Source organism: Haliotis cracherodii, unplaced genomic scaffold, assembly GCF_022045235.1.
Source record: "Haliotis cracherodii isolate W230 unplaced genomic scaffold, xgHalCrac1.p SCAF_2, whole genome shotgun sequence".
Classification (NCBI taxonomy): Eukaryota; Metazoa; Mollusca; class Gastropoda; order Lepetellida; family Haliotidae; genus Haliotis; species Haliotis cracherodii.
This window is the reverse complement of record NW_027266275.1, coordinates 24,229,026-24,252,518: the sequence shown is the minus strand read 5'-3', so window position 1 is coordinate 24,252,518 and position 23,493 is coordinate 24,229,026. Positions and strand designations below refer to the sequence as shown.

At 42.4% G+C, this 23,493-nt stretch overlaps 1 protein-coding gene across 1 annotated transcript in view; it reads right to left on the bottom strand.

The window, feature by feature from the left end:
• Positions 1-20,560, bottom strand: part of LOC139467862 (D-beta-hydroxybutyrate dehydrogenase, mitochondrial-like) — a 53,460-nt gene extending 32,900 nt beyond the window's left edge. The window contains exon 1 of the mRNA XM_071249369.1: positions 20,229-20,560. Coding sequence (XP_071105470.1) covers positions 20,229-20,439 — 211 coding nt within the window. The 5' untranslated portion in view covers positions 20,440-20,560. The remainder of the gene's footprint in view (positions 1-20,228) is intronic.
• Positions 20,561-23,493: the final 2,933 nt, after the last annotated feature.

The window sequence follows — 23,493 nt, the reverse complement described above, 5'->3', positions numbered from 1 at the left end:
ACAATTTTCATACGCACAGGTGTTGTGACCACGAGCCCAGTCCAGTGCACGTAATGCGTTAGACTGACACAAGTCTCTAAGGCAATAATTATTAGTTTAAATCTCAATTTCTAGATTATGTAAATAATAAGAATAAGTTGTCCCAATAAGACTGGAGTCCACATATCTAGACTTGCCTATTAGGAGGATGGAATTACTACACATCCATGGACTTATCTTCCACTACAGCCTTGAAACAAGGCTAGTAATGCGTCGCCGACATCGCACTTGAAGAAAGCGTCAGCCGTTTGCCACATGTAAGTACACGCGATCAACTCCTAGATAATCACTGTATGTCAACATAAACATGTTGAATTCGGCTGTTTTTGAATCTGGTTAGGTTCTGACAAGCCTTGACTTGGTCTCCACAGAGGACGTCATCTATGTATCACGTTATTGCCTGTCGCGGTTGTGGGGGGAACTCTTAGTATAGTCTTCGGGCATTTTCGGAATGACGGACTCAAGGGAATGCAGTGGATTGTTATCGAATAGTATTGGCTTTCATAACCACGTTTCTTCATAGCAGTGAGCGGGATAGTCCAAGTCGCCGTGATACCATTCATTGCAAGTCAGTGTATTTAACACAGCCGTGATGCCATAAACATTGTAATGGAGGCTCCATCCGCCTCCAGTTTCAGTACCTGCCATCTTCTTCTTCTTCTACTCCATCAAACTGATTTTTATTAAAGGCCCCAATCTAATGGCACAGAGTTAAACACCACTTAGTTATTATTCAATTACCATATACATATGTTGGTTTGGTTGGTTTGTTGTTAAACGCCGCACTCAGCAATATTCCAGCTATATGACGGCGGTCTGTAAATAATCGAGTCTGCACCAGACAATCCAGTGATTGATATCCTGAACATCGATCCACGCTATTGGGATCGATGACATGCATCAGCGAGCCTGACCACCCGATCCCGGATCATATACACATGGAAGATGCACTTGGGTGCAGTAGCACATATAAAAAGAAATTCACAAAATAATGACACAACACGGATTGTTCTCTTGCATGTTTCAGCTTTAATTTCAAGGAGAAGTAATCATATGTGCTACTGCACACGAGTGCATGTCACCACATATTCTCGTACTTTTGGGGGATGAGTCCCGTCCGGGATTCAAACCCACACTGCCAGTGCGAGGCACCTAATGGCCTGCACACAAAGTCTGACCGACTCAGCCACCGAAGCTTCCACAAAACAATAGAAGTCCGACAACTGGTAGTCTAGATCACATACTTTGTGTACCCCTCTGACAAGTGTCAATTGGCATGGCTCCCATGGCCGAAGGGGCGGTCGGGTAGCCTAGTGCTTAAAGCGTTCGCTCGTCACACCGAAGACCCCGGTTCGATTCCCGACATGGGTACAATGTGTGAAGCCCATTTCTGGTGATATTGCTTGAATATTGCTAAAATCGGAGTAATACGATACTCACTCATTCACTCACTCACCCATTGCCGAAAGCTATGAACACACTATACCATTTAGAAAGTGGTCAAATGTAACACATGTTATATTTGGGATATCACTTTCTCAGTAAAGTACAGATTCTCGTACGTTTTGGGCTGATTCCCGTCCGGGATAATATATATCGGTCTATATGTGTAATTAAAAGCGACAAAACCTTTTCACAAAAACAATCTATGAAAATAGTCTATTGGATAGACGATTTATGTACGACTATCGAAAAACTGATGACATTCTGATTGGGAGTGGGTGTTCATCACATATTTGAAGAGATACTTCAAAGGTTGTCGTACGCGACTCGCTCGTATACCCCTACACCTTACAAAAGAACACGCTTTGTCTTTATCCCAGCAATTCTGTGGTTTCAAATAACAAAGCGTATATCCCTGCCGTGTTGACAACATAAATCTTAAGATCATTCACAATAAAGTAATGTTTTTATTGTATAGACACATGACACCACGTATTTGGTATGTGGACACGCATCAATGTGATGCCGCTGTTGAAATGTCAGGCAGTAGGTCAAGTACATGGTCAAGGCAAGACAGCGACCGCGGCCATGCTCGGGACACCCATCCACCAGCTACTTCAGCGCAGTAATGATGTGTCACAGAGTAAACAAGATTTATTACAAATGAGCCCATCTGACACAGTGACGTCGTAAATTGTGGTAAGTGGGTGCCGAACACTGACAGGGCTTGATTAGTCTCGGTGATGTTCGCTACAGGCGCTATTGATCAGAGTAGCGCCACGACCTGACCTTGTACAGGGGCTGGTAGCTATAGGAGTACACTGATCATATATATCTATGATCACTGCATGGTGCTGCGGTTATACTAGTCTGTCTTACAGACCCTCATACAAATATATATCAAATTCAGCCCATGCAAGTCTATAATTTTTGGCAAGTCTAGATTACTGCAGCATCAGGAAATGAAGAGAGTCACTGGGCTCCCTTTTATTATATTTTTATTAAGATAACTTAACAACTGTTTTTTTCTGTACGATATGTTCATTTCAGAGGCTAGATGTTAGTCTACGGCTATACTTTCTATCATCGGACCTTTTACCCGTGAAACAACATTATTAACAATACACGGACGTTCTTCTTTCCATGGAATAAGGACTATAATATTTTTTATAGTAATAAATAGATGTTCGTGTTGTTATATGCTACCCATGAGTTAATTTGGTTTAACGCCGCTTTTAACAGTATTCCAGTTATATCACGGCGTGTCAGCTTAATGCGGGAGGTAAGCCCGACGTGATGCAGGTCTTAGACGTTTATCACGTTGGTGAAACCCACGAGCATGGGTATGGTGCTGACAAATCTAGAAACATAATTGGGGCTAACCGGGATTCGAACCCACAATCATAGGTTTCTGGCGTGCCCAAGGGATGCAACTCTGCACAGCGAATTGCGGCCCCTTGGACGACTGGTCCACCCGTGCCCCACATACCAACGACAAACAGGAAGTTTTGTTACCTTACTTATATCAAACAGGCTGATACGTAATACTGTATACATACCTGTGACTCACTGGCCATAGCCACATACTAGCACTACGGAGTGTACGACAACATGACGCGTGCGATACTTCAACACTTTGCCAGTCCTAACTCCGTAGTCAAACGAATATATGCAAGATGTTAACTGATGCATGATTCTCAATTACATGAACGAGTCATCGACATTTCTTCTTCGGAGAAGAGCACGACCTATAAATTACAATTGGTATGCGTGCTGATTCCACACTCTGCACCAACCCTACCCTGTCCCCACCCCACCAGGCTCAGCTCCAACGTATCTGCTACCCCCTACCCCCCCCCCCCCCCCCCCCCCTCCCTATCTCTCTCTGTTGTCAGCCTGCCCACTCTCTCAGTGATAGACCCTCGTCATGTTTCACTTAGATTTGTAAAGAAAATACACATACAGTGGCTATAGTGTTATCTCAGAAAATACAGGCGATACGTGAAACTACGCCAAAACTGTCAAGTACGAGAACAAATCAGCTGGTGGGTAGAAGACTGTATTTATATCCTCCGTATAGGCACATATGGCCTTAGTTTCGTTCTGTGTTGCAGAAGTCAACTCCCTAAGTGTGTTGTGGTCGCATTATTCACATACTGACGACATAATGGGATGCTATGTGGAAAGGGCGGCAATACGAGGCGGCAAGAAAACCACGAAGTATGCTTAAATAAGAGGGGAGGAAGATAGCGTATTGTGGGAAGTGGGAGGCGTTGGGGCGGTAGTAGACGGGTGGGGCAGGGTGGTGGTGGAGGGGGGCGGGTATATAGCTAGGTAAGGAGAGGTAAGATGTATGGTGGTAGTGGACGTGTGGGGCAGGGTGGATATAAAGGAGAGGTAAGATGCCAGGGTGGTATAGCTGGGTAAGGAGAGGTAAGATGCCAGGGTGGTATAGCTGGGTAAGGAGAGGTAAGATGCCAGGGTGGTATAGCTGGGTAAGGAGAGGTAAGATGCCAGGGTGGTATAGCTGGGTAAGGAGAGGTAAGATGCCAGGGTGGTATAGCTGGGTAAGGAGAGGTAAGATGCCAGGGTGGTATAGCTGGGTAAGGAGAGGTAAGAGACCAGGGTGGTATAGCTGGGTAAGGATCCCCCCCCCCCCCCCCCCACACACACACACACACGCCCCCACCCCTGCGTGCACATATAGCATCTTGTACCTTCGTAATAGCCATCCACATACATTAGGCAAAATAAATCAGATTAGTTGAAAGCACACGCCCACAAACAACCGAAAGTCATTTCATATGGGCGTTTCTGTCAATGTCAATGAAGCATTCTCCGACGGCCTAATAGAGTACTTGCTTTTCATTTCAGCCCTAATATATGCATACGTGCCCTAACAACCATGACTGCAAACATGCTTCACACTTCATGTAGAACATCTTGATCAGGCAAGGGTATGGATATGGCATGTTCTAGTATACTGACTTTAGTTTTGGTACATTTCAACACAATGATCTCTAGTAATAATAACGACAACCAACAACCAACAACAAATAATAACGAACAATATATATATTTGATTAAAAAAGATACGGCTCACGGTCGTTTGATCCCGGTCAATGAATCAGTGTACAGTCGCTTTTCATTCTCAGCTCCCTAGGGATCATATAGCCCAGGCTGCATGTGAGTCGCTAGGTTCACAGTCTCATTTCCATCCCATCCTACCGGGTACCCATTCACGGCTTGGTAGACAGAGGCGTCTTTCGAAAAGGCACTTGCATAAGAAGACACCACATGTGCTACACAAGTGCATCTCACATATGTATGTGATCCGGGGAGGAATAGGTCTTCAGCAACCCATGTTTGCCGTAAAAGGCCACTATGCTTGTCGTAAGAGGCGACTAACGGGATCGGGTGGTCAGGCTCGCTGACTTGGTTAATGCATGTCATCGATCCCAACTGCGTGGATCGATGCTCATGATATCAATTACTAGATTGTCTGGTCCAGACTCGATTATTTATAGACCGCCGTCATATACCTGGAATATTGCTGAGTTTGGCGTTAAACAAAACAACCTATCAACATTCGCGATCGACGTTGCACCTACTTTGTGGTGACCTGTGACCTGTACACATGGTCACGTGGCCCCACACTACTTCAGTATTTCACGACCCTCCGTGTGAGATTATGTTAGTTAGCAACATTGTAACAATACGACAACGCTTGGCCAGTAATCGTCCATTGTGGGGAATCGAGCCCGGATGTTTGGAGTGACCAGAGGATGTTTATATGATATACCTTTAACAATGTAAATCAAGATGTTGTGATGACTCAGTTTTCTTCACTTGAGGCATTGTGTCTACATACACAGAGAAGGCATTGATTGCTGATTGGTGCTGAGAATACATCGAGAGGTACAATGGGAATACACTAACACTTAGTCCCCAAAATAAAATGACCTTACTTAAAACTCTATATCTAGTAAATAATAATTAAAATACAAATGGAGCCCAATACAATGCTTGATTTCTGGCACAGATTTGCAACAATCAAGACTTGCCAAATGATTCTAGACTTGATTTGTGTTCATTTCAATTGATGGAATGGCCAGATTCACGCTTTGACAAACTGTAACCCAGCAGCCATAAGCTAGTCAATAAAGCCCTATATCTCAACAATCGACGCTTCAGTAACGGTTTATGAGGCGTTATGACAAATCCTGATTAACACCTGACATCCCTCGTTGCGTCCTTGTTTGGGGACAACCGCTAAAAGTCACAAAGTGAAACTGCATCTAGACGTATTGTATCAGTGTTTGGGGCTCCAGACACTTGGAAAAATGGTGTGAAATATCAAACACAACCTGTGATACCTGCTGCCTGCACCAATGTCATGTCATACAATGGCAGCTTATATTCCCCTGGCGCATGTCGGCTCTGCTTTCATACATTATTTATTTCACAACATATCGACTGTACAAAAACACAGATTTATCGATTGTCGATAACGAAAAAACGAAACGAAAATAGTTAAAAAGGACTAGGTCATTCATTGTGATATAAAACGGACAGATTATGAACAATGTGAATGCAAGATGGAGGGGATAGGGGCGTGGTTTTGGGTTTTCATCCACAAAACAGGTGCTCAATCATTGTGTTGGTTTAAAAAAAAAATTAAAATAAAGAACTGTATTTTTTTTACACATGTCCGCGAGAAAGGGCACATCATATATTTTCCTGTATTGTTTTTTTTTCAATAAAACAGGCGTTTCATTATTTTAAAAGACCCCCCCCCCCCCCCCCCCCCCCCCGCCTTCCCCCGAGAATCAAATAGTTGTGTTCTTGCCGCTTTTAATGTATTGCATAGTCATGACAAAAGTTTGGTTGGATGTCAATAATGACGATAAGGGCTTTTATGCTGTCAGCTGACAAAACTCCCTCAAGTTAACAATTCCAGTGTTGCTACGTGCGTCCGGCTTGTCTCCAGGACGACGAGGAAGGTCAGATGGCAAGAGGGGAGATTTATGGTGACACTCAGCATCACGAGGGCTAACACCTCATTAATATCGTAAGGTTAATTAAACGGAAACAAGACAATGCCTAAACACACGACGTTTACTTCAGAATAACCACGAGAATCAAACACTCAGTCTAGTAATACGTATTTTTCTCTAGTATCAAGCACACAGTCTAGTAAGTCGTATTTCCCTCTAGTATAAGCACTCGTCATTCGTATTCTTTTCTTGAATAAAGCACTCAGTCTATTACTTGGTATTCTTCTCTGGAATTAAGCACTCAGTCTACTAATTCGTATTCTTCTCTATAATAAAACACTCGGTCTAGTACTTGGTATTCTTCTCTAGCAGAAAGCACTCAGTCTAGTACTTGGTATTCTTCTCTATAATAAAACACTCAGTCTAGTACTTGGTATTCTTCTCTAGAAGAAAGCACTCGTAATTGGTATGTTAACTTCATATTACTATATCATTGTTTGTTATAAACTAGACTGAAGTGCATGCATGAAGTAGTCCTGCTGCTACGACGACGTCCGTCCTACGCCATCACTGAGGAATACCTCACAGTGCACTCTCTGTGCCTCTATGACGGTGATCTACGGTAGTGTTCAGCAGATCAACCAAACACTCGGATTACACCTATATATGTCACCACCACACCCCTTTTCTCGCGACTCCGCTTATCTTGGGGTCAAACGCCCGGATAACCACACTTCCATTGGTCTCATGGCTTACACTGTTCGTCACGTGACACGAGTGACCCCATGGACTCGGCTATCTCCGTATCAGACTAAAGTACACAGTTCTTGAGAAGGTTTTATAGGAGTTAGGTCACTCCAAACTTATTATTGTTGTACGAATATTCATCCACATTGAAGTTACGGTAGACGGTTATGTTTTATTTCACTAGAGAATATGAATGATTTGCTTAGATTGAACGATTATTGGTTATTTCTTTTTGCAGATAATGATGTTTATACAAATAATATAAAATATATTTTAACATATGTTTTATTACAGCTGAAGTACAACGTGTGATATTTGATAGATTTAAAACTGACTGGACACATATTAATTTACAATCACATAGCGCTTCGGGTAAGGGAGGTAATAAGGTAAGATTATATTGTACTTTTAAACATGAATACTCTTCACATGCCAATACTACGCGCCTGAAGCCCAGATCACACAGGAGTGCACGTTCTAAATTTATTTTACAGTCTCTCGTAACTCTATATAGTGAGTGAGTGAGTGAGTTAATGCTTTACGTCACATTGGCAATATTTCAGCCATATCGTGACGATAACTCTATATAGAGTGGCCCTACCTGATGTATATATATTGCTGTATTTTATTGGGGTGAGACTTTAATAAATTATCTGTCTGTCTGTCTGTCTGTCAATAAAATTCATCAATATTTTCAGTCTTGTTTTCTTTTCCTTTTGAAATATTTTATTTCTTATGTCACATGATATCTGTGAGCCGTTACAGACAAAGTAGGTAATTTTGAAGAAAAAACCCCCAGCAATATGCTCATAGTCAGGAAACCACTAGAAAAATACATATCTGTAAAAAAAAGAAGGCTTCGATTCCATCGAACAAATAATGTTTACCCATGGGAGGCCCGACTTAGTTTTAATTTGCAAACAAATATCTAGTTTGCAGCTGTAGCTGTAGTCCTGCGCCATGGCTGTGGAATTTATTTAAAAAATCACTAAAAGCCTAAGCAAGTCTAGATCAAACTAACCAAGTCTAGTTTGCTTAGAAGAGGAAAGGTTCTTTCGAAGAATTTTTTTTAAAAGACATGAATTCATTGACTAAGTGTTAGTCTACTGTAGCTGAAACACTACCCAGTCTCCAAGCAAAATCCCAGTCCTTATGTCAGGGGGTCATAGTTCAAATGTCTGTCAGCTCATTAAATGAACGAATGAGTTTATCATGACCACTAACATCCCTTTACAGAGTCTCTCCCTTGGCCGCAATTGAGTCTGGCAAAAAGTGGACATCCAAATTGACAGTTGGTTATCGGGAACTGATGACATAGACTGTAGAAGACAGAGGCGAGACATGGGCACACAGCAATCTGGCCACAAGTCACCTCAGACGCTTGCTAACAACCGCTCATTGGAATGTTACTCGTCATGCATACGGAAGCGTGTCGATTAGCTTCTCACGGTTCATATACAAATAAGTACATATCTATTACTAATCACTCCAACAGCTACGGCATGTAAACTAAGATGTACATATTGGTCAAACACTTCCGGTGGTCACTTCCGGAAGCCGTTCTTATCTTACTACTCAACTTAGAGATAGCCGTCTGGTTCTAGTTCGGGTCTTAACTTACCGACACAAGATATATAAGTGACTGACGGTCGAGTGTTAATACATTCGTTTGTTTATTGGCTTGTTTGTTTGTTGTTTAACGCCGCACCCAGCAATATTCCAGCTATATGACGGCGGTCTGTAAATAATCGAGTCTGGACCAGACAATCCAGTGATTGACATCATGAGCATCGATCCACGCAATTGGGATACGATGATATGCATCAACTAAGTCAGCGAGCCTGTCATTCCGCTCCGTTAGCCCCCTCTTACGACAAGCATATTCGTCTCTTACGACAAGCAGGGTCCCTGAAGACCTATTCCACCCCGGATCTTCACGGGGTTGTACACTCGGATTATATAAAATTATGATCATAAAAATAAAAGAATTTCGGACGATCAATATTGCGGGGGTGGCGATTATGATCCTTGTGGTGCTGACACAAATGGTCATGGTGATTGGGAAGAGATAGGTAATGGTAATGTTGTTTACATTGTTTGTTTGTTGTATAACGCTGCGCTCAGTAATATTCCAGCTATATGACGGCGGCCTCTAAATGATCGAGTCTGGACCAGACAATCCAGTGATTGACATAATCACCTTCCATCCACGCAATTGAGATACGATGACATGCATCAACCAAGTCAGCGAGCCTGACCACCCGATCCTGTTAGTCGCCTCTTACGACAAGCATAGTCGCCTTTAACGGCAAGAATGGGTAGCTAAAGACCTATTCTACCCCGGAATCGTCACCGGCCGTTTGTATCGGGATGTCGGCTGTGGTGATAGTAATGATAATAATGATTATGGGTTTAAATGACGGCGATGATCATGAATGTGGATGAATACAAGAATTGTTGACATGTTAGTATGAAAGAGGATTTTTATGAATAATTCTGCTTTGCTGAGAAAACCGACCTTCTGAAGTCTACGTTCTGGTAAATGTACACGAAGCAAAATTTGCCAGCCGGTCCTATTATCGCGATGTTCTATGAAAACAGTGCATGCGTTCTTCATAACTGTTCATGAGCGCACTACTGAATAAACATTAAGATTGCTAAAAACTACTTGACACGTTACTCATTCGCCTTTAAACGTGTTTTCCTAAGGCCTATTACCAGAAGATGACAGGTAAATAAAAAAACAAACTTTCCAAGCTTTCTCTCTGCATGGCAATTCATTTACCCCAAATTCCGAAAATTTTACTTTTGTGAGTATAACACGCTAAGAGGTGTTGAGTTTAATAGCTCATGTTGCCTTAATAGCAGAGGTCTTCAAGCCGTGAAAGTACATTCCGTGATGCGGGCACGTGTCTGCAGAGAGACTTTCACCACCACGCTTCACACTCTACTCTAAAGCAACGAACCAGAATTAAAACGTAATCGTTACCTAGAAACTATTTTCCTATCTTCCCAAATTAAAGGAGGTAGATTACTAATCTGGAGAAGACGCGTGACTGCTTTCATGTTAACCTATCCGAACTTCATAAATTAAATTTGAAATTTGAAATTTGAAATTAAAATGTGTTTTCATGATTTTCAAGGTGCAATTGCCTCTTTCACGATAATATTTCCATGTTCAATTAAAGTTAAAGAGAGATCTAATTATAGCATATTTAATCAAGCGATGTTTAACCAACACACATACCAGTATACACACGGCCGACATGCGCAGTAGCTCTGGTCTTGGGACCAGCGTACACCCAGAAGCTCACTCAGGTATGACACAGCGTTCGAATGTTCAAATATCCCCCGTCCTTATTCTGCTTTCAAATTGGTCAGGGTGACATCTAACCACGCTTACGTTGTATACAATACAAAGCTATGTCGCAATAAGTTCTATAGTAGTCAACTGCATCATCACTCGTATATTAAACTCTGAGTGTCAGTAGGTGCTGTTTTCCTGTTCATGGTGGGTGGGTGGGTGAGTTGGGTTAAACGCCGCTTTTAACAGTATTCCAGTTATATCACGGCGTGTCAGCTTAATGTGGGAGGAAAGCCCGAAGTGATGCAGGTCTCAGACGTTTACCACTTCGGTGAAACCCACGAGCACCGGTATGGTGCTGACAAACCTAGAAACATAATTGGGGCGAACCGGGATTCGAACCTTTCCTGTTCATGAACATCGCAGTAAACATACATGAAAATAGAAAATCATTTTAGAAACGCTTTCTTCTTAATCACACGAATACGTGGGCTTTAGGACGCTATGAGGCCAAGTAGAGACGGGTGTGTACCTGTATACACTGCACCCCTGATATTACGAACTCTACCCAAATATATCAGACCGGTTCTAGTTCATTCATTCACTTAAACAGTTCAGTTTGCACCACTGTTCCGTGATTACAGGTGTGTTCGGTATAGCCAGTAGTTCGTTATAGCCGGAGTTGTATGTAATGTGCTATTTATACCTGCATGGCGCCATAAGAGTGAAAAAAGAGTCACGTACCACTACTGAGAGAAGACCGCGTCTGTTCACTATGTCACACTCAAATCTTCCATATTAATGTCATATCCATGTGATACACAAGTCCCACACGAACCTGGGCAGATGTCTGTGAAACATATAGCCATTACTGGACACCGTCAGATAGTCCGTGTTTCCATCACAAACCCCAGGAGGGTAACTTAAAAGAGGTGTACCCAATACAAATTACTTGCACCTAACAGAAGAAACTATAATCAAAATAACTCATCTTTTTGATTGTTTATTTATTTGTTGGTTAACGCCGCACTCAACAATATTCCAGCTATTTGACGGTGGTCTGTAAATAATTGAGTCTGGACTAGACAATCGAGTACCTGACATCATGAGCATCGATCCCTTAATTTTGGGATACGATGACATGCATCAACCAAGTCAACAGGTCTGACCACCCGATCCCGTTAGTCGCCTCTTAGTGCAAGTATAGCTGAAGACCAATTCTATGATTATAAACACTGCAAATATTGCACATGTGTCCGTCGGAATAGCTGCGACGTTAGCATACAACTGCTGTCTGTTAAGACGATAAACCATCAGTCATGGCAACCGCATCCGGAGAGCACCGTACCAACACGGAACAGCATTAACAGTCGTCGCGTCTTCATCTGCACAGATAATCCATGTTAACCCGTCGATAATCCTTGCCTAACTATCACCATATGCACACTGCATTGCACCACACGCATCATGGAGATACATCAAACTGGTTGTTTCATTACAAGATAAGAACACGATAAGGCTTGCCAATTACTCCATCCCTACCATAGAACACACGGCGCTGTAGTTGTGCTTCATTACTTACAAACTAAGTCGGCACGTCGAACTTAAAGACTCCGCCCAGCGATGCACTAGATGTTCAAAATAGTGAGTGAGTGAGTGAGTTGGGTTTAACGCCGCTTTTAACAGTATTCCAGTTATATCGTGGCGTGTCAGCTTAATGTGGGAGGAAAGCCCGAAGTGATGCAGCTCTCAGACATTTACCACTTCGGTGAAACCCACGAGCACGGGTATGGTGCTGACAAACCTAGAAACATAATTGGGGCGAACCGGAATTCGAACCCACAATCATAGATTTCTGGCGTGCCCAAGGGACGCAACTCTGCACAGCGAATCGCAGCGCCTTAGATGACTGGGCCACCCGTACCCCCTATTCCAGTTATATCGCAGCGTGTCAGCTTCATAAGGGAGGAAAGCCCGAAGTGATACAGGTCACGTTTACCACTTCGGTGAAATCCACGAGCACGGGTATGGTGCTGACAGACCTAGAAACATAATTGGGGCGAACCGGAATTCGAACCCACAATCATAGATTTCTGGCGTGCCCAAGGGATGCAACTCTGCACAGCGAATCGCGGCGCCTTAGACGACTGGGCCACCCGTGCCCCCTGTTCATAATAAGTAGAAGTTTTATAAGATATGAGCTCAAAATCACCAATGCATAAGGATACAGTATCTAGTATGATAGCCCACGCATTATTTACACATTCAAACTGACATTAGATAGCCTTGTGGTTAAAGCGTTCGTTTCCCTGCTTTGGTACATCGAAACCCATTCTTTGCTCTTTTGCAGAACTGAATGTCAAAGAGTTTAGGATATAAAGATATCTCATGGATGTGTTGTTGTGTACTGAAACGTTGCCATGGTGATATAGAGGACAGTGGGGAACACCTGGCTGGATGCATCGCGATACAAAGTGATACATGTATATTTAATAAGGACATGTCATACACTACGGCAATGCAGTCTGGTACTGTTTATGCACAATCGTTATGAAACTATATATACTCGGTTTCATTCGTGACCTTCCCGATCTTCTTGCAGGTTACGGAAATAGGCGAGTGGTGACGAATGCCCAGCATGACGAGAGAGATAGAGTGGACATTATTATCTGGCTGCGGTAGCTTAACCGCCTGTGCAAACAATGGGCTACACCCACACCCCTAGTTAACCACAAACATTCACATCAGCGTTCGCATTGTTCACTTAATGTTATGTATACTTCACATACTGAGACACGAGGTGGAACTACTATCGCTTTTGATGCCAAGGATAACGAGGATAATTATGTTTAGATTCAAGGATAACTAAATTATTTGAGTCAAGGTTTCTTGATGGTACTCTGTGAAAAAGTATTTTATAAATTAATTTACAATATTTTTGTTAAAGGTTAATTTAACATAAGTTATGAAAGACCTACATAGAGCTAGACTATTGAAGAGTTCGGCGTTCAACAACAAACAAAGAAACAATTGAGCATTACGATTGGCTACGAACGGCTTTGGGCTCACGCAGTATTTCTTACAATCGAATTATATCTGAATTGCAACTACTTACTGTAAGGCATAAAACATATCTTATAAAACCTTGACATAGACACACAAACATCCACATGCTATAACACCGAAGAAAGTTAGAAAAAATAAAGTTGGCAAAAGGTTCAAGTTTTATTTTATCCATTGCTTATTGTTATTCAGCCATTTTCACCTTTCATTTTTTATGGATATTGCATCCAGGTTTTGGTGTTCCCGCTGCACCCAACAAAAGAGCAGCCATCTGGTCTTTACACTATAACATCCAACATCGAGGTTGGGGGAGTGTTACGGTAGCAGGCGGGGGACACTAAGCTCTTACGCCATAAGGTATCATGGCATTTCCCTATATCCCCATACAATATTACATGTACCTTTATCCTCATGGCACCATACAGGTGTGAATAATACATTACTTACAACTCCGGCTATAACAAAACACTGGCTATACCGAACATACCTGTAACCCCCGGGCAGCGGTGCAAACTGTTCAGTTCGATGAATGAACAAGAACCGGTCTGATTTATTTGGGTAGAGTTCGTAATATTAGGGGTGTCGTGTATACAGGTATACACGCGTCTGTACTTGGCCCCATGGCGTCCTTGAGCTCACGTATTCGTGTAAAAGAAGAAAGCTTTTCTAAACTGATTTTCTATTTTCATGTATAATAACTGCGATTGTCCATGAAAAGGATAACAACAATACGTAGCCAGCACTAATATTTCTCATGAAAAATATCATCGCTGAATTGAAGTTGGTGTAATCCCATACTGCAACATATGGCTGCTGCAGTCGAGTCGAGACACCGTAAGCGCAATGGCTTCTCTCCTTTGATCCGGAGCCTCGCAAGTACAGAGGAGCATTGGCTTCTGTCGATGTTCTCGTTGACATTGCACCGTCACAGTGTGCCTGAATACCTCTCGTAATGTCTGTATGTATAGCACAACTAGAATAACACACTGGCATAAAGCGTCGACCAATCTAGTGTGGAGACCCGCCCCGAGTTAACATCAAATGAAATAGTAGTCACTTATGTGGTCTCTTGGCTTAAGCTTCTGTTAAATGTCGTGGGAACGACTCCACTATATCAATGTTTACACGTGCATCGCATGTAGAGATATCTCAAGGTAGATCGGATTGTTCTATGAACACAGGCACCAGGAAGTTCTACCGCTGGAGCAAGAACAGGAAAAGGCTTGATATTGTATTCATGCACAGAATCAAAGAGCTCTTCTCTTATCCCCCTACAAGACCATGCCACAGACAGACCCGTAGGCATGTATCGGAAGTGCTACACTCTCTTCCTGCAGGTTTTCCGTTAATTACTGAGAGTCACTGCACAGACCGTATCCCGGTATACCGGCATAGAGCATTTCACATGTATTTAATGTGTTCTGTTTGACAGTTAAATCCTCCTTGAGAAAACCTGTATCTACTCAAGATGCAATTCCGTCTGTAGCGGGTCAGCCTAGCTGGTGTGTATGACAGAATAGGGCGCTATGCTACATTGTAAGGTGAGACACGATGGTGGGTAGTGAGATTGGTTTGAACAACCATGTTACAATATTCTAACCATATCTCGAGTCCCGCTTTCCACCAGACTGTAGCGTAAAATAACGATACGACGCTGTACGTGATTGTAACCACACTGACTGAATATTGTCACGCGACGCTGTTGATGGATATCACCACACGACACTGTAACTTCAACTTAATAGCACCCGATTGTGTAACTGTACCTGATTATTACATCTGCAACTGAAGACCACATGATTCTGAAACTGTAACCGAATATTACAACTGTAACTGAATATCGCACGATTCTGTAACAGCAACTGAAGACCACATGATTCTGAAACTGTAACCGAATATTACAACTGCAACTGAATATTATACGATTCTGAAATTGTAACTGAATACAACACGATTCGGAAACTGTCACCGAATATTACTACTGCAACTGAATAGCACACAATTCTGAAACTGTAACTGAATGCAACACGATTCGGAAACTGTCACCGAATATTACTACTGCAACTGAATAGCACACGATTCTGAAACTGTAACTGAATGCAACACGATTTGGAAACTGTCACCGAATGTTACTACTGCAACTGAATAGCACACGATTCTGAAACTGTAACTGAATGCAACACGATTCGGAAACTGTCACCGAATATTACTACTGCAACTGAATAGCACACGATGCTGAAACCGTAACTGAATGCAACACGATTCGGAAACTGTCACCGAATATTACAACTGCAACTGAATAGCACACGATTCTGAAACTGTAACTGAATGCAACACGATTCGGAAACTGTCACCGAATATTACTACTGCAACTAAATAGCACACGATTCTGAAACTGTAACTGAATGCAACACGATTCGGAAACTGTCACCGAATATTACAACTGCAACTGAATAGCACACGATTCTGAAACTGTAACTGAATGCAACACGATTCGGAAACTGTCACCGAATATTACTACTGCAACTGAATAGCACACGATTCTGAAACTGTAACTGAATGCAACACGATTCGGAAACTGTAACCGAATATTACAACTGCAACTGAATAGCACACGATTCTGAGACTGTAACTGAATACAACACGATTCTGAAACTGTAACTGAATATTACAACTGAAACTGATATCGTGATACTGTAACTGAACATTGTCAGTTACTTCAACCTGACCATTCCGCTGTTGTTGTAGGGACAGCATTACACAAGAGCATATCTGTACATGGTGAGAAGTGCTGTGTAACAACTGACAGCACTATACCCACGTGTGTTCTTGCATAGCGTGTATAAGCTGTGCTGTAAGGGTGTGCTACCTTTGTAACATACTCCGTTGTAAGACCCGTGTGCACTGAACATAATTTATTTGAAAGAATGATCGCGTCTGGTGTTCCGTGACGGACAACAAAACAAAAAACAAAACTAGCAGTAAAGAACCTGTGCCTGGTAGGACAATTTAAATTTAAATTTATTCAACGCTTCGCCAACACTTACGCCACAGAAACTGGATGTTCAGTTTTACGACAAAATGGCTGACATGTTTATAGGTGAACATTAACAAAGAGAAATTACATAGATATAAATAAACGTGCGTGTGGGCATACCACAGTGAGCTTGCATTCATTTAGAGAGGGGTAGTTCCTGGATATATTATATGTTTTGGTGATCACTGGTCGAGAATTAAGAGTGTCGCAGGGTGTATAATATGCAACTTGGGATAAATCAGAGACAACGGAACGGGTACTTCTATGAATAACGCTGTTCTGATCAATAAAACCCGAAATGATGATGCGGGTCTTAGACGTTTACCACTTGGGTGAAATCCATGGGTATGGTGCTGACAAAGAAACATAATCCAACCGCGATTCGAACCCACGATCTGATCAAATAAAGTTGACTGTATAACATTGTTTGGTTTCAGAAAGACTTGAGACCCCATAGGGATCTGTGAGCAGTGTGGCACCTCAGCACCGTATGTTCGAGTCTCCGTGGGGTGCCGGATGAGAACAGGTCCAGGTACTCCACGTTTATCAAAAGAGCACACTAAGGTGGGAATTGGTAGTCAGGAGGATAGTTTGTCGTCGTACCGAGGCGCCAAGGATCGTCGTAATCAACAACGTGTGTCGAGACCCGTGAAGATCCGGGGAAGAATAGCTGCATTAGACTTATTTCATTAATAACGACACTAGCCGTGGTAAAAGCTTATCGACGTGTACCATGGGGAAATAGTTTCGTTGTATACCATGGGGAAACAGTTTCGTTGTATATCATGTGGAATCAGTTTCGTTGTGTGCCATGGTGAAACAGTTTCGTTGTGTACCATGGGGAAACAGTTTCGTTGTGTACCATGGGGAAACAGTTTCGTTGTGTACCATGGGGAAACAGTTTCGTTGTGTACCATGGGGAAACAGTTTCGTTGTGTACCGTGGGGAAACAGTTTCGTTGTGTACCATGGGGAAACAGTTTCGTTGTGTACCGTGGGGAAACAGTTTCGTTGTGTACCATGGGGAAACAGTTTCGTTGTGTACCGTGGGGAAACAGTTTCGTTGTGTACCATGGGGAAATAGTTTCGTTGTATACCATGGGGAAACAGTTTCGTTGTGTACCATGGGGAAACAGTTTCGTTGTGTACCGTGGGGAAACAGTTTCGTTGTGTACCATGGGGAATCAGTTTCGTTGTATACCATGGGGAAACAGTTTCGTTGTGTACCGTGGTGAAACGGTTTCGTTGTGTACCATGGGGAAATAGTTTCGTTGTGTGCCCTGGGGAAACAGATTCGTTGTGTACCATGGGGAAATAGTTTCGTTGTGTACCGTGGTGAAATAGTTTCGTTGTGTACCGTGGTGAAACAGTTTCGTTGTGAACCGTGGTGAAACAGTTTCGTTGTGTACCGTGGTGAAACAGTTTCGTTGTGAACCGTGGTGAAACAGTTTCGTTGTGTACCATGGGGAAATAGTTTCGTTGTGTGCCCTGGGGAAATAGTTTCGTTGTGTACCATGGGGAAATAGTTTCGTTGTGTACCGTGGTGAAACAGTTTCGCTGTGAACCGTGGTGAAACAGTTTCGTTGTATACCATGGGGAAACAGATTCGTTGTGTACCGTGGTGAAACAGTTTCGTTGTGTACCGTGGTGAAACAGTTTCGCTGTGTGCCATGGGGAAATAGTTTCGTTGTAGTTTCATTGGGAAACACTTTTGTAGTGTACAATCGGAAACAGTCTCGTTGTGGACCACGGTGAAACAGTTTCGTTGCGTACCATGGAGAAATAGTTTCGTTGTATACCATGGGAAAACAGTTTCGTTGTGTGGTGGGGAAAGTTTCGTTGTATAGCATGGGGAAACAGTTTCGTTGTGTGCCATGGGGAAATAGTTTCGTTGTGTGCAGTGGGGAATAGTTTCGCTGTATGCCATGGGGAAACAGTTTCGTTGCATACCATGGGGACACAGTTTCGTTGTCATTCGTCACTACTCGCCCCTTTCCGTAACCTGCAAGAAGACTCGTCCCCCCTATCGATGAATGCTATGTGCGAAAATACGACAAACCAAAAATATACCCAAGAAATCGAAAAATAAAATAATCGAAAAATATACCCACGACACAGTTAAATGTGTTCAAACATACTTCCGCATGTCCAGATGTACTTTCAACTTCGTTGTATACCATGGGAAACAGTTTCGTTGTGGACCACGGGGAAACAGTCTCGTTGTGTACCATGGGGAAATAGTTTCGTTGTGTACCATGGGGAAATAGTTTCGTTGTGTACCATGGGGAAATAGTTTCGTTGTGTACAACGAGGAAACAGTTTCGTTGTGGACAATGGGGAAATAGTCAGATCTTGACATGGCAACAGAAGCAGGGAAACTGTGTAGAACCCAACTCGAACACCTTGCAGTTGGACATCCATTATCGGTTTTCACTTTAAAACTCCACATACATTAACAATACGGGCTATACGACCTTGAAACTTGGTCAACCCAACACTGTTTTCCCCTCCACAGTGGGACATGGGGTGCGCTTTTCAAGCAGGATGCTATAGTTAAATAAGTTTTATATTTGACGCTGTTAACCGTACACAAATTTCGTAAACTACCATTACAAAAGCTTGCAAATGTTTGCCCATTCTTAGTGGGTCAACGGCTAATGTTGACACACCCGTACCCAGACTAACCCAATTCGTTCCAGCTACTCAGCAAAAGCCCATCTGCTGTCGATATCACAGATACCAGGCAGAATGTCGTAACATATATGTCAATTACTTCAAAATACATTGGGTCTAATGACCGTGGCCCGTAGTCCTGAGCAGAGAGGCCCCAGGCTAATATAGAGTAACAACATTCAACACATACGTTTGGACCCAGTCTGCAATATAAATATCTGTGGTATGGGGATATCTGTCGAGGCTGATATGGGTCAAAAGTCCACGTTTATTGATAGCCCGTGTGTAAATGAACCCCGTGTTATAAACGAGGTGTTGCACATATGTTGTATAAATGGTTTAACTTCCTAGATGCCTGTTAGTAATACATTTCATATGACAGGTGAAGTTTGACATGTGTCATAAGCTACGTCTAATCAACGAGCAAAACAGAAGTTCATTATTGATTTTCATTTCCTATTATTTCACATACTTTTTATACAAAATGTATTTTTTCTTTTGGAGAAGAAGAAAAAGACCCAGGATACAAAACAAGATGATTGATTTTTCTTTAAACACCCCGCAGTGTTATATACAGTAAATAATCGTCTGATTTGGTGATGGCGATTCATATGAAGTAACGGTATTAAATATTGCAAATATTATTTTAATAGTACATATGTACATACTGATTTATAACTTAGATATGACACTAAACCGCTTAATGATCACGGGAGGTAGCAGATGGCTGACATAACAAACCCTTGGGCTACACACAGGCTTGCTTCAGTGTGTAATGACAGCATTTACCTCTCAGTGAAAGAAATCGCTAGACCACAACCGCAAAGCCGGGTTCTAAAACGTCACCTGAAGCTACCTAGCTATCTATTTGATAGTTAAAACACCTGGGTGGTTGATATGTCCTGCGTTCAAAATAGTCCACTCACCTGTGATGAAAACTGCTTTTCCCCCACTGTCCACATCTTCTTCGGGGGCCTTCCTCATCAATGCAAGCGTTAGCGCCACAACCGCAACATAGAAAACAATTGAAGTTATTTCGTTCGTTAACACAACAGATCGCAGGGGCTCAGGTTGAACCATATATACTAGCAGTCCAAAGGCTGCAGTAATCAGTCCAAGAAGTGTGTGGTTCTCCATTGGGACGCACCGTGCAGTATCGCAGCGCTCAACAAAATGTTTGTATACTATTGAGAAATGGGTCTTAAGTAAGTGTAGAGTTCTATTTATATCCGTTCCCCCAACTCCCGACAACTGTAGAATGTGATCACAGCGTTCATGAATGGGACTACAGAGCTGACGCTTGTGTTTAGGTTTAAGACGAGTCCATTAGCTGCGGTGGGGTGAGAAGGTTGTTTACCGTTACTCAACACGGTTGAAGGGCCTCGCGAGGCATTTATTTAGTACTGCGGTAAATACAAGGAATTATCCCTGCATCTGATGTATTGGGAAGGCCTGACAGTACCTTGTTTGGTATCCTTGTTTGTCTTCGTGGTAATGGGGGATTGTGCACGTCTTTGATAAATGATACCGAGCTTGACTGCACATAAAGGCACAACACGGTGGGGAGCGCTACCAACGTGGACGCAGATACCGGACTAGGCTTCTAATACACTCCCGTCATTGATGCCCCGAAGCCAATAGTAGGAAAGTCAACAACAGAATAGAACTCGGACCTGCACGTCCGCACCTGCATTGTCACAACAAGGTGTGGGGCATACGATTGAGCAATGTCTTAAATGAGAGAGAGAGAGAGAGAGAGAGAGAGAGAGAGAGAGAGAGAGAGAGAGAGAGAGAGAACAAATCTAGCAACGCAATCAGTATTAATCATTGAGAGAGAGAGAGAGAGAGAAAGAGGAAGAGAGAGCGATAACACATCTAGCAACGTAATCAGTATTAATCATTGAGAGAGAGAGAAAGAGGAAGAGAGAGCGATAACACATCTAGAAACGCAAGCAGTATTAATCATCAAGAGAGAGAGAAAGAGAGCGATAACAAATCTAGAAACGTTATCAATATTAATCATTGAGAGAGAGAGAGAGAGAGAGAGAGAGAGAGAGAGAGAGAGAGAGAGAGAGAGAGAGAGAGAGAGAGAGACGATGTATGTAAGAGATGTGCTACAGGCCGCATATATTAACTGCTAATGTGCAGTAACACCCCAGGGGTAATGGAGAAACGACAACGCTTATTCGTATCCGTGGACAATACAGGCTTATGCGAATACATTGTGTTTTAAGAAAAATCTAGTTTATTTGTGTGCCACAGAAAACACCCATTGCATAAATCACAGATAAAAGAGCATGAAACAATGGGGACTTCCAGCCACAATGCCCATGAGACACTGCATAATAAAATAGTAATAAAACACTGATTAAAACACATTAGACGACTACTTGCATATCCGTCATGTGCTGTGTACTGCATATACACGTGTTTCAGATTGCTACCACAGCTTGAAGCACTCGATTTTGTTAAACATTAACTAAACACATTTCCCCGCATAGTTCTGTGATTTTCATTTCACAAGTCATATCAACACGTGTTTCTCATCCATGTGGGTATGCTCTTTACAATTCCAAAATTTGTGACGATCTGCATTTTTATATTGGCTGCCCGTCTGCAACCAACGACCGCCTCCGTTGTCTAGTGGTAGAGCGTCCGCCCGGAGAGCGGAAGGTCCGGGATTCGATCCTCGTCCGCGTCATACCAAAAGACGTTAAAATATGGTACTTGTTGTTACCCTGTCTGGCGCTCGGCATTAAGGGGATAAAACAAGGACTGGTCGGCTCGGCGTCAGTTAACTGTGTCTGAGTGGGGTATTCATGTTAAACTGTGGCATGGTATCTCAGTGTGCTAGCCCTATAAATCGGCATCAGTCCGGACTAGTACAAGCAGCCACACACATACACGGGCATGCACGTCGCTATATAAGTGCAATATCTTGGACGCGACGTTTAACCCCATTTCACCACCACTGCAACCGACTCATCATCCTACTCATCAACATACAAGGTAACAATCCGCCAAGAGAAAGACATTCACAAAGAAAGTAAATAAACTGACTGAAGCAAGATTATATACAACCTACTAAGCACCGTCCCTTATCTAATCTAGCTATAGTTTATTAATCAAGTACACTTAGTTTCTACGTACACTGCTGTGTTTTGAGACACGAAATTAAAGCTGGCTGGGATTTTCTGTCCGATGCGACAGCGAGGACAGGACCGGTTAACCGGAGGTGTATTCAGAGGTGCAGTTCCAACAGTAGCTCCACTTCCATATAAGCGGACACGAGACACACACACTGCCATGTACATATTAGTACATTATAATAGTCCGGGATGTCAACTAGCATCATCATGTGTCAGACCACAGCCGTGTTCATTATGATATATAGTTCATATACACCGTATATATCATGTAGATCTTTTGATGTTCGTGATATCGACATATTCTATCATGGTATTAATTTATGTTCCCATAAGATGTGTATTTCGCCATTTATCTTCACTACGGACCATGATATACAAGATTTAGTGACATCCTGGAGAAGCTTGAAAGTTAGCGTGATTGACATGCCGCTTCGATTAGTTTCAGCGCACTTTATATTATGCTGTCTTTGACCAATATACGTTAACGACGTTTCAGTGGTGGTGACGGCACAGGCAGCAATCCCGAAACGCCGTTACAAACAATAAAGGCGTTATTAACCATAGAAGAATCATGCCTTCATATTTTCGATTCCCCCCCTCTTTTTAAGATTTTTAGAACATATTTCATTTCAAAATATAAAGAGGATATTTTTGTCTGATATAATAACATGATCATCTAACCAAAAATCTGTTTTTCTCATTTTACAGATCACGAAAAAACAAAACCATAATAAAACATGTCATTTCACTGGAGTGAAATTTTGATACCATGGGGTTGATCGATATTTTCTGAACCTCACATAGAAGGAATCGCGTCATAGTGAAATTCAACATTACTTGATGTCATAGGGGTATATCAACAAAATCGTTAGTCATTTCAGTAAATTGTTCGCTGCGACAGTAAAATAAGCAAGAATCTGTGGAAAATGGACAAACTTGAAAACGAGCAGTGATCAAGTACTTGCAGAAAAAGGCATAACACCATCCTGCTCATGTCACTGCATTATCTCCAATGAGTGAGTATGGTTTTACGCCGCTTTTA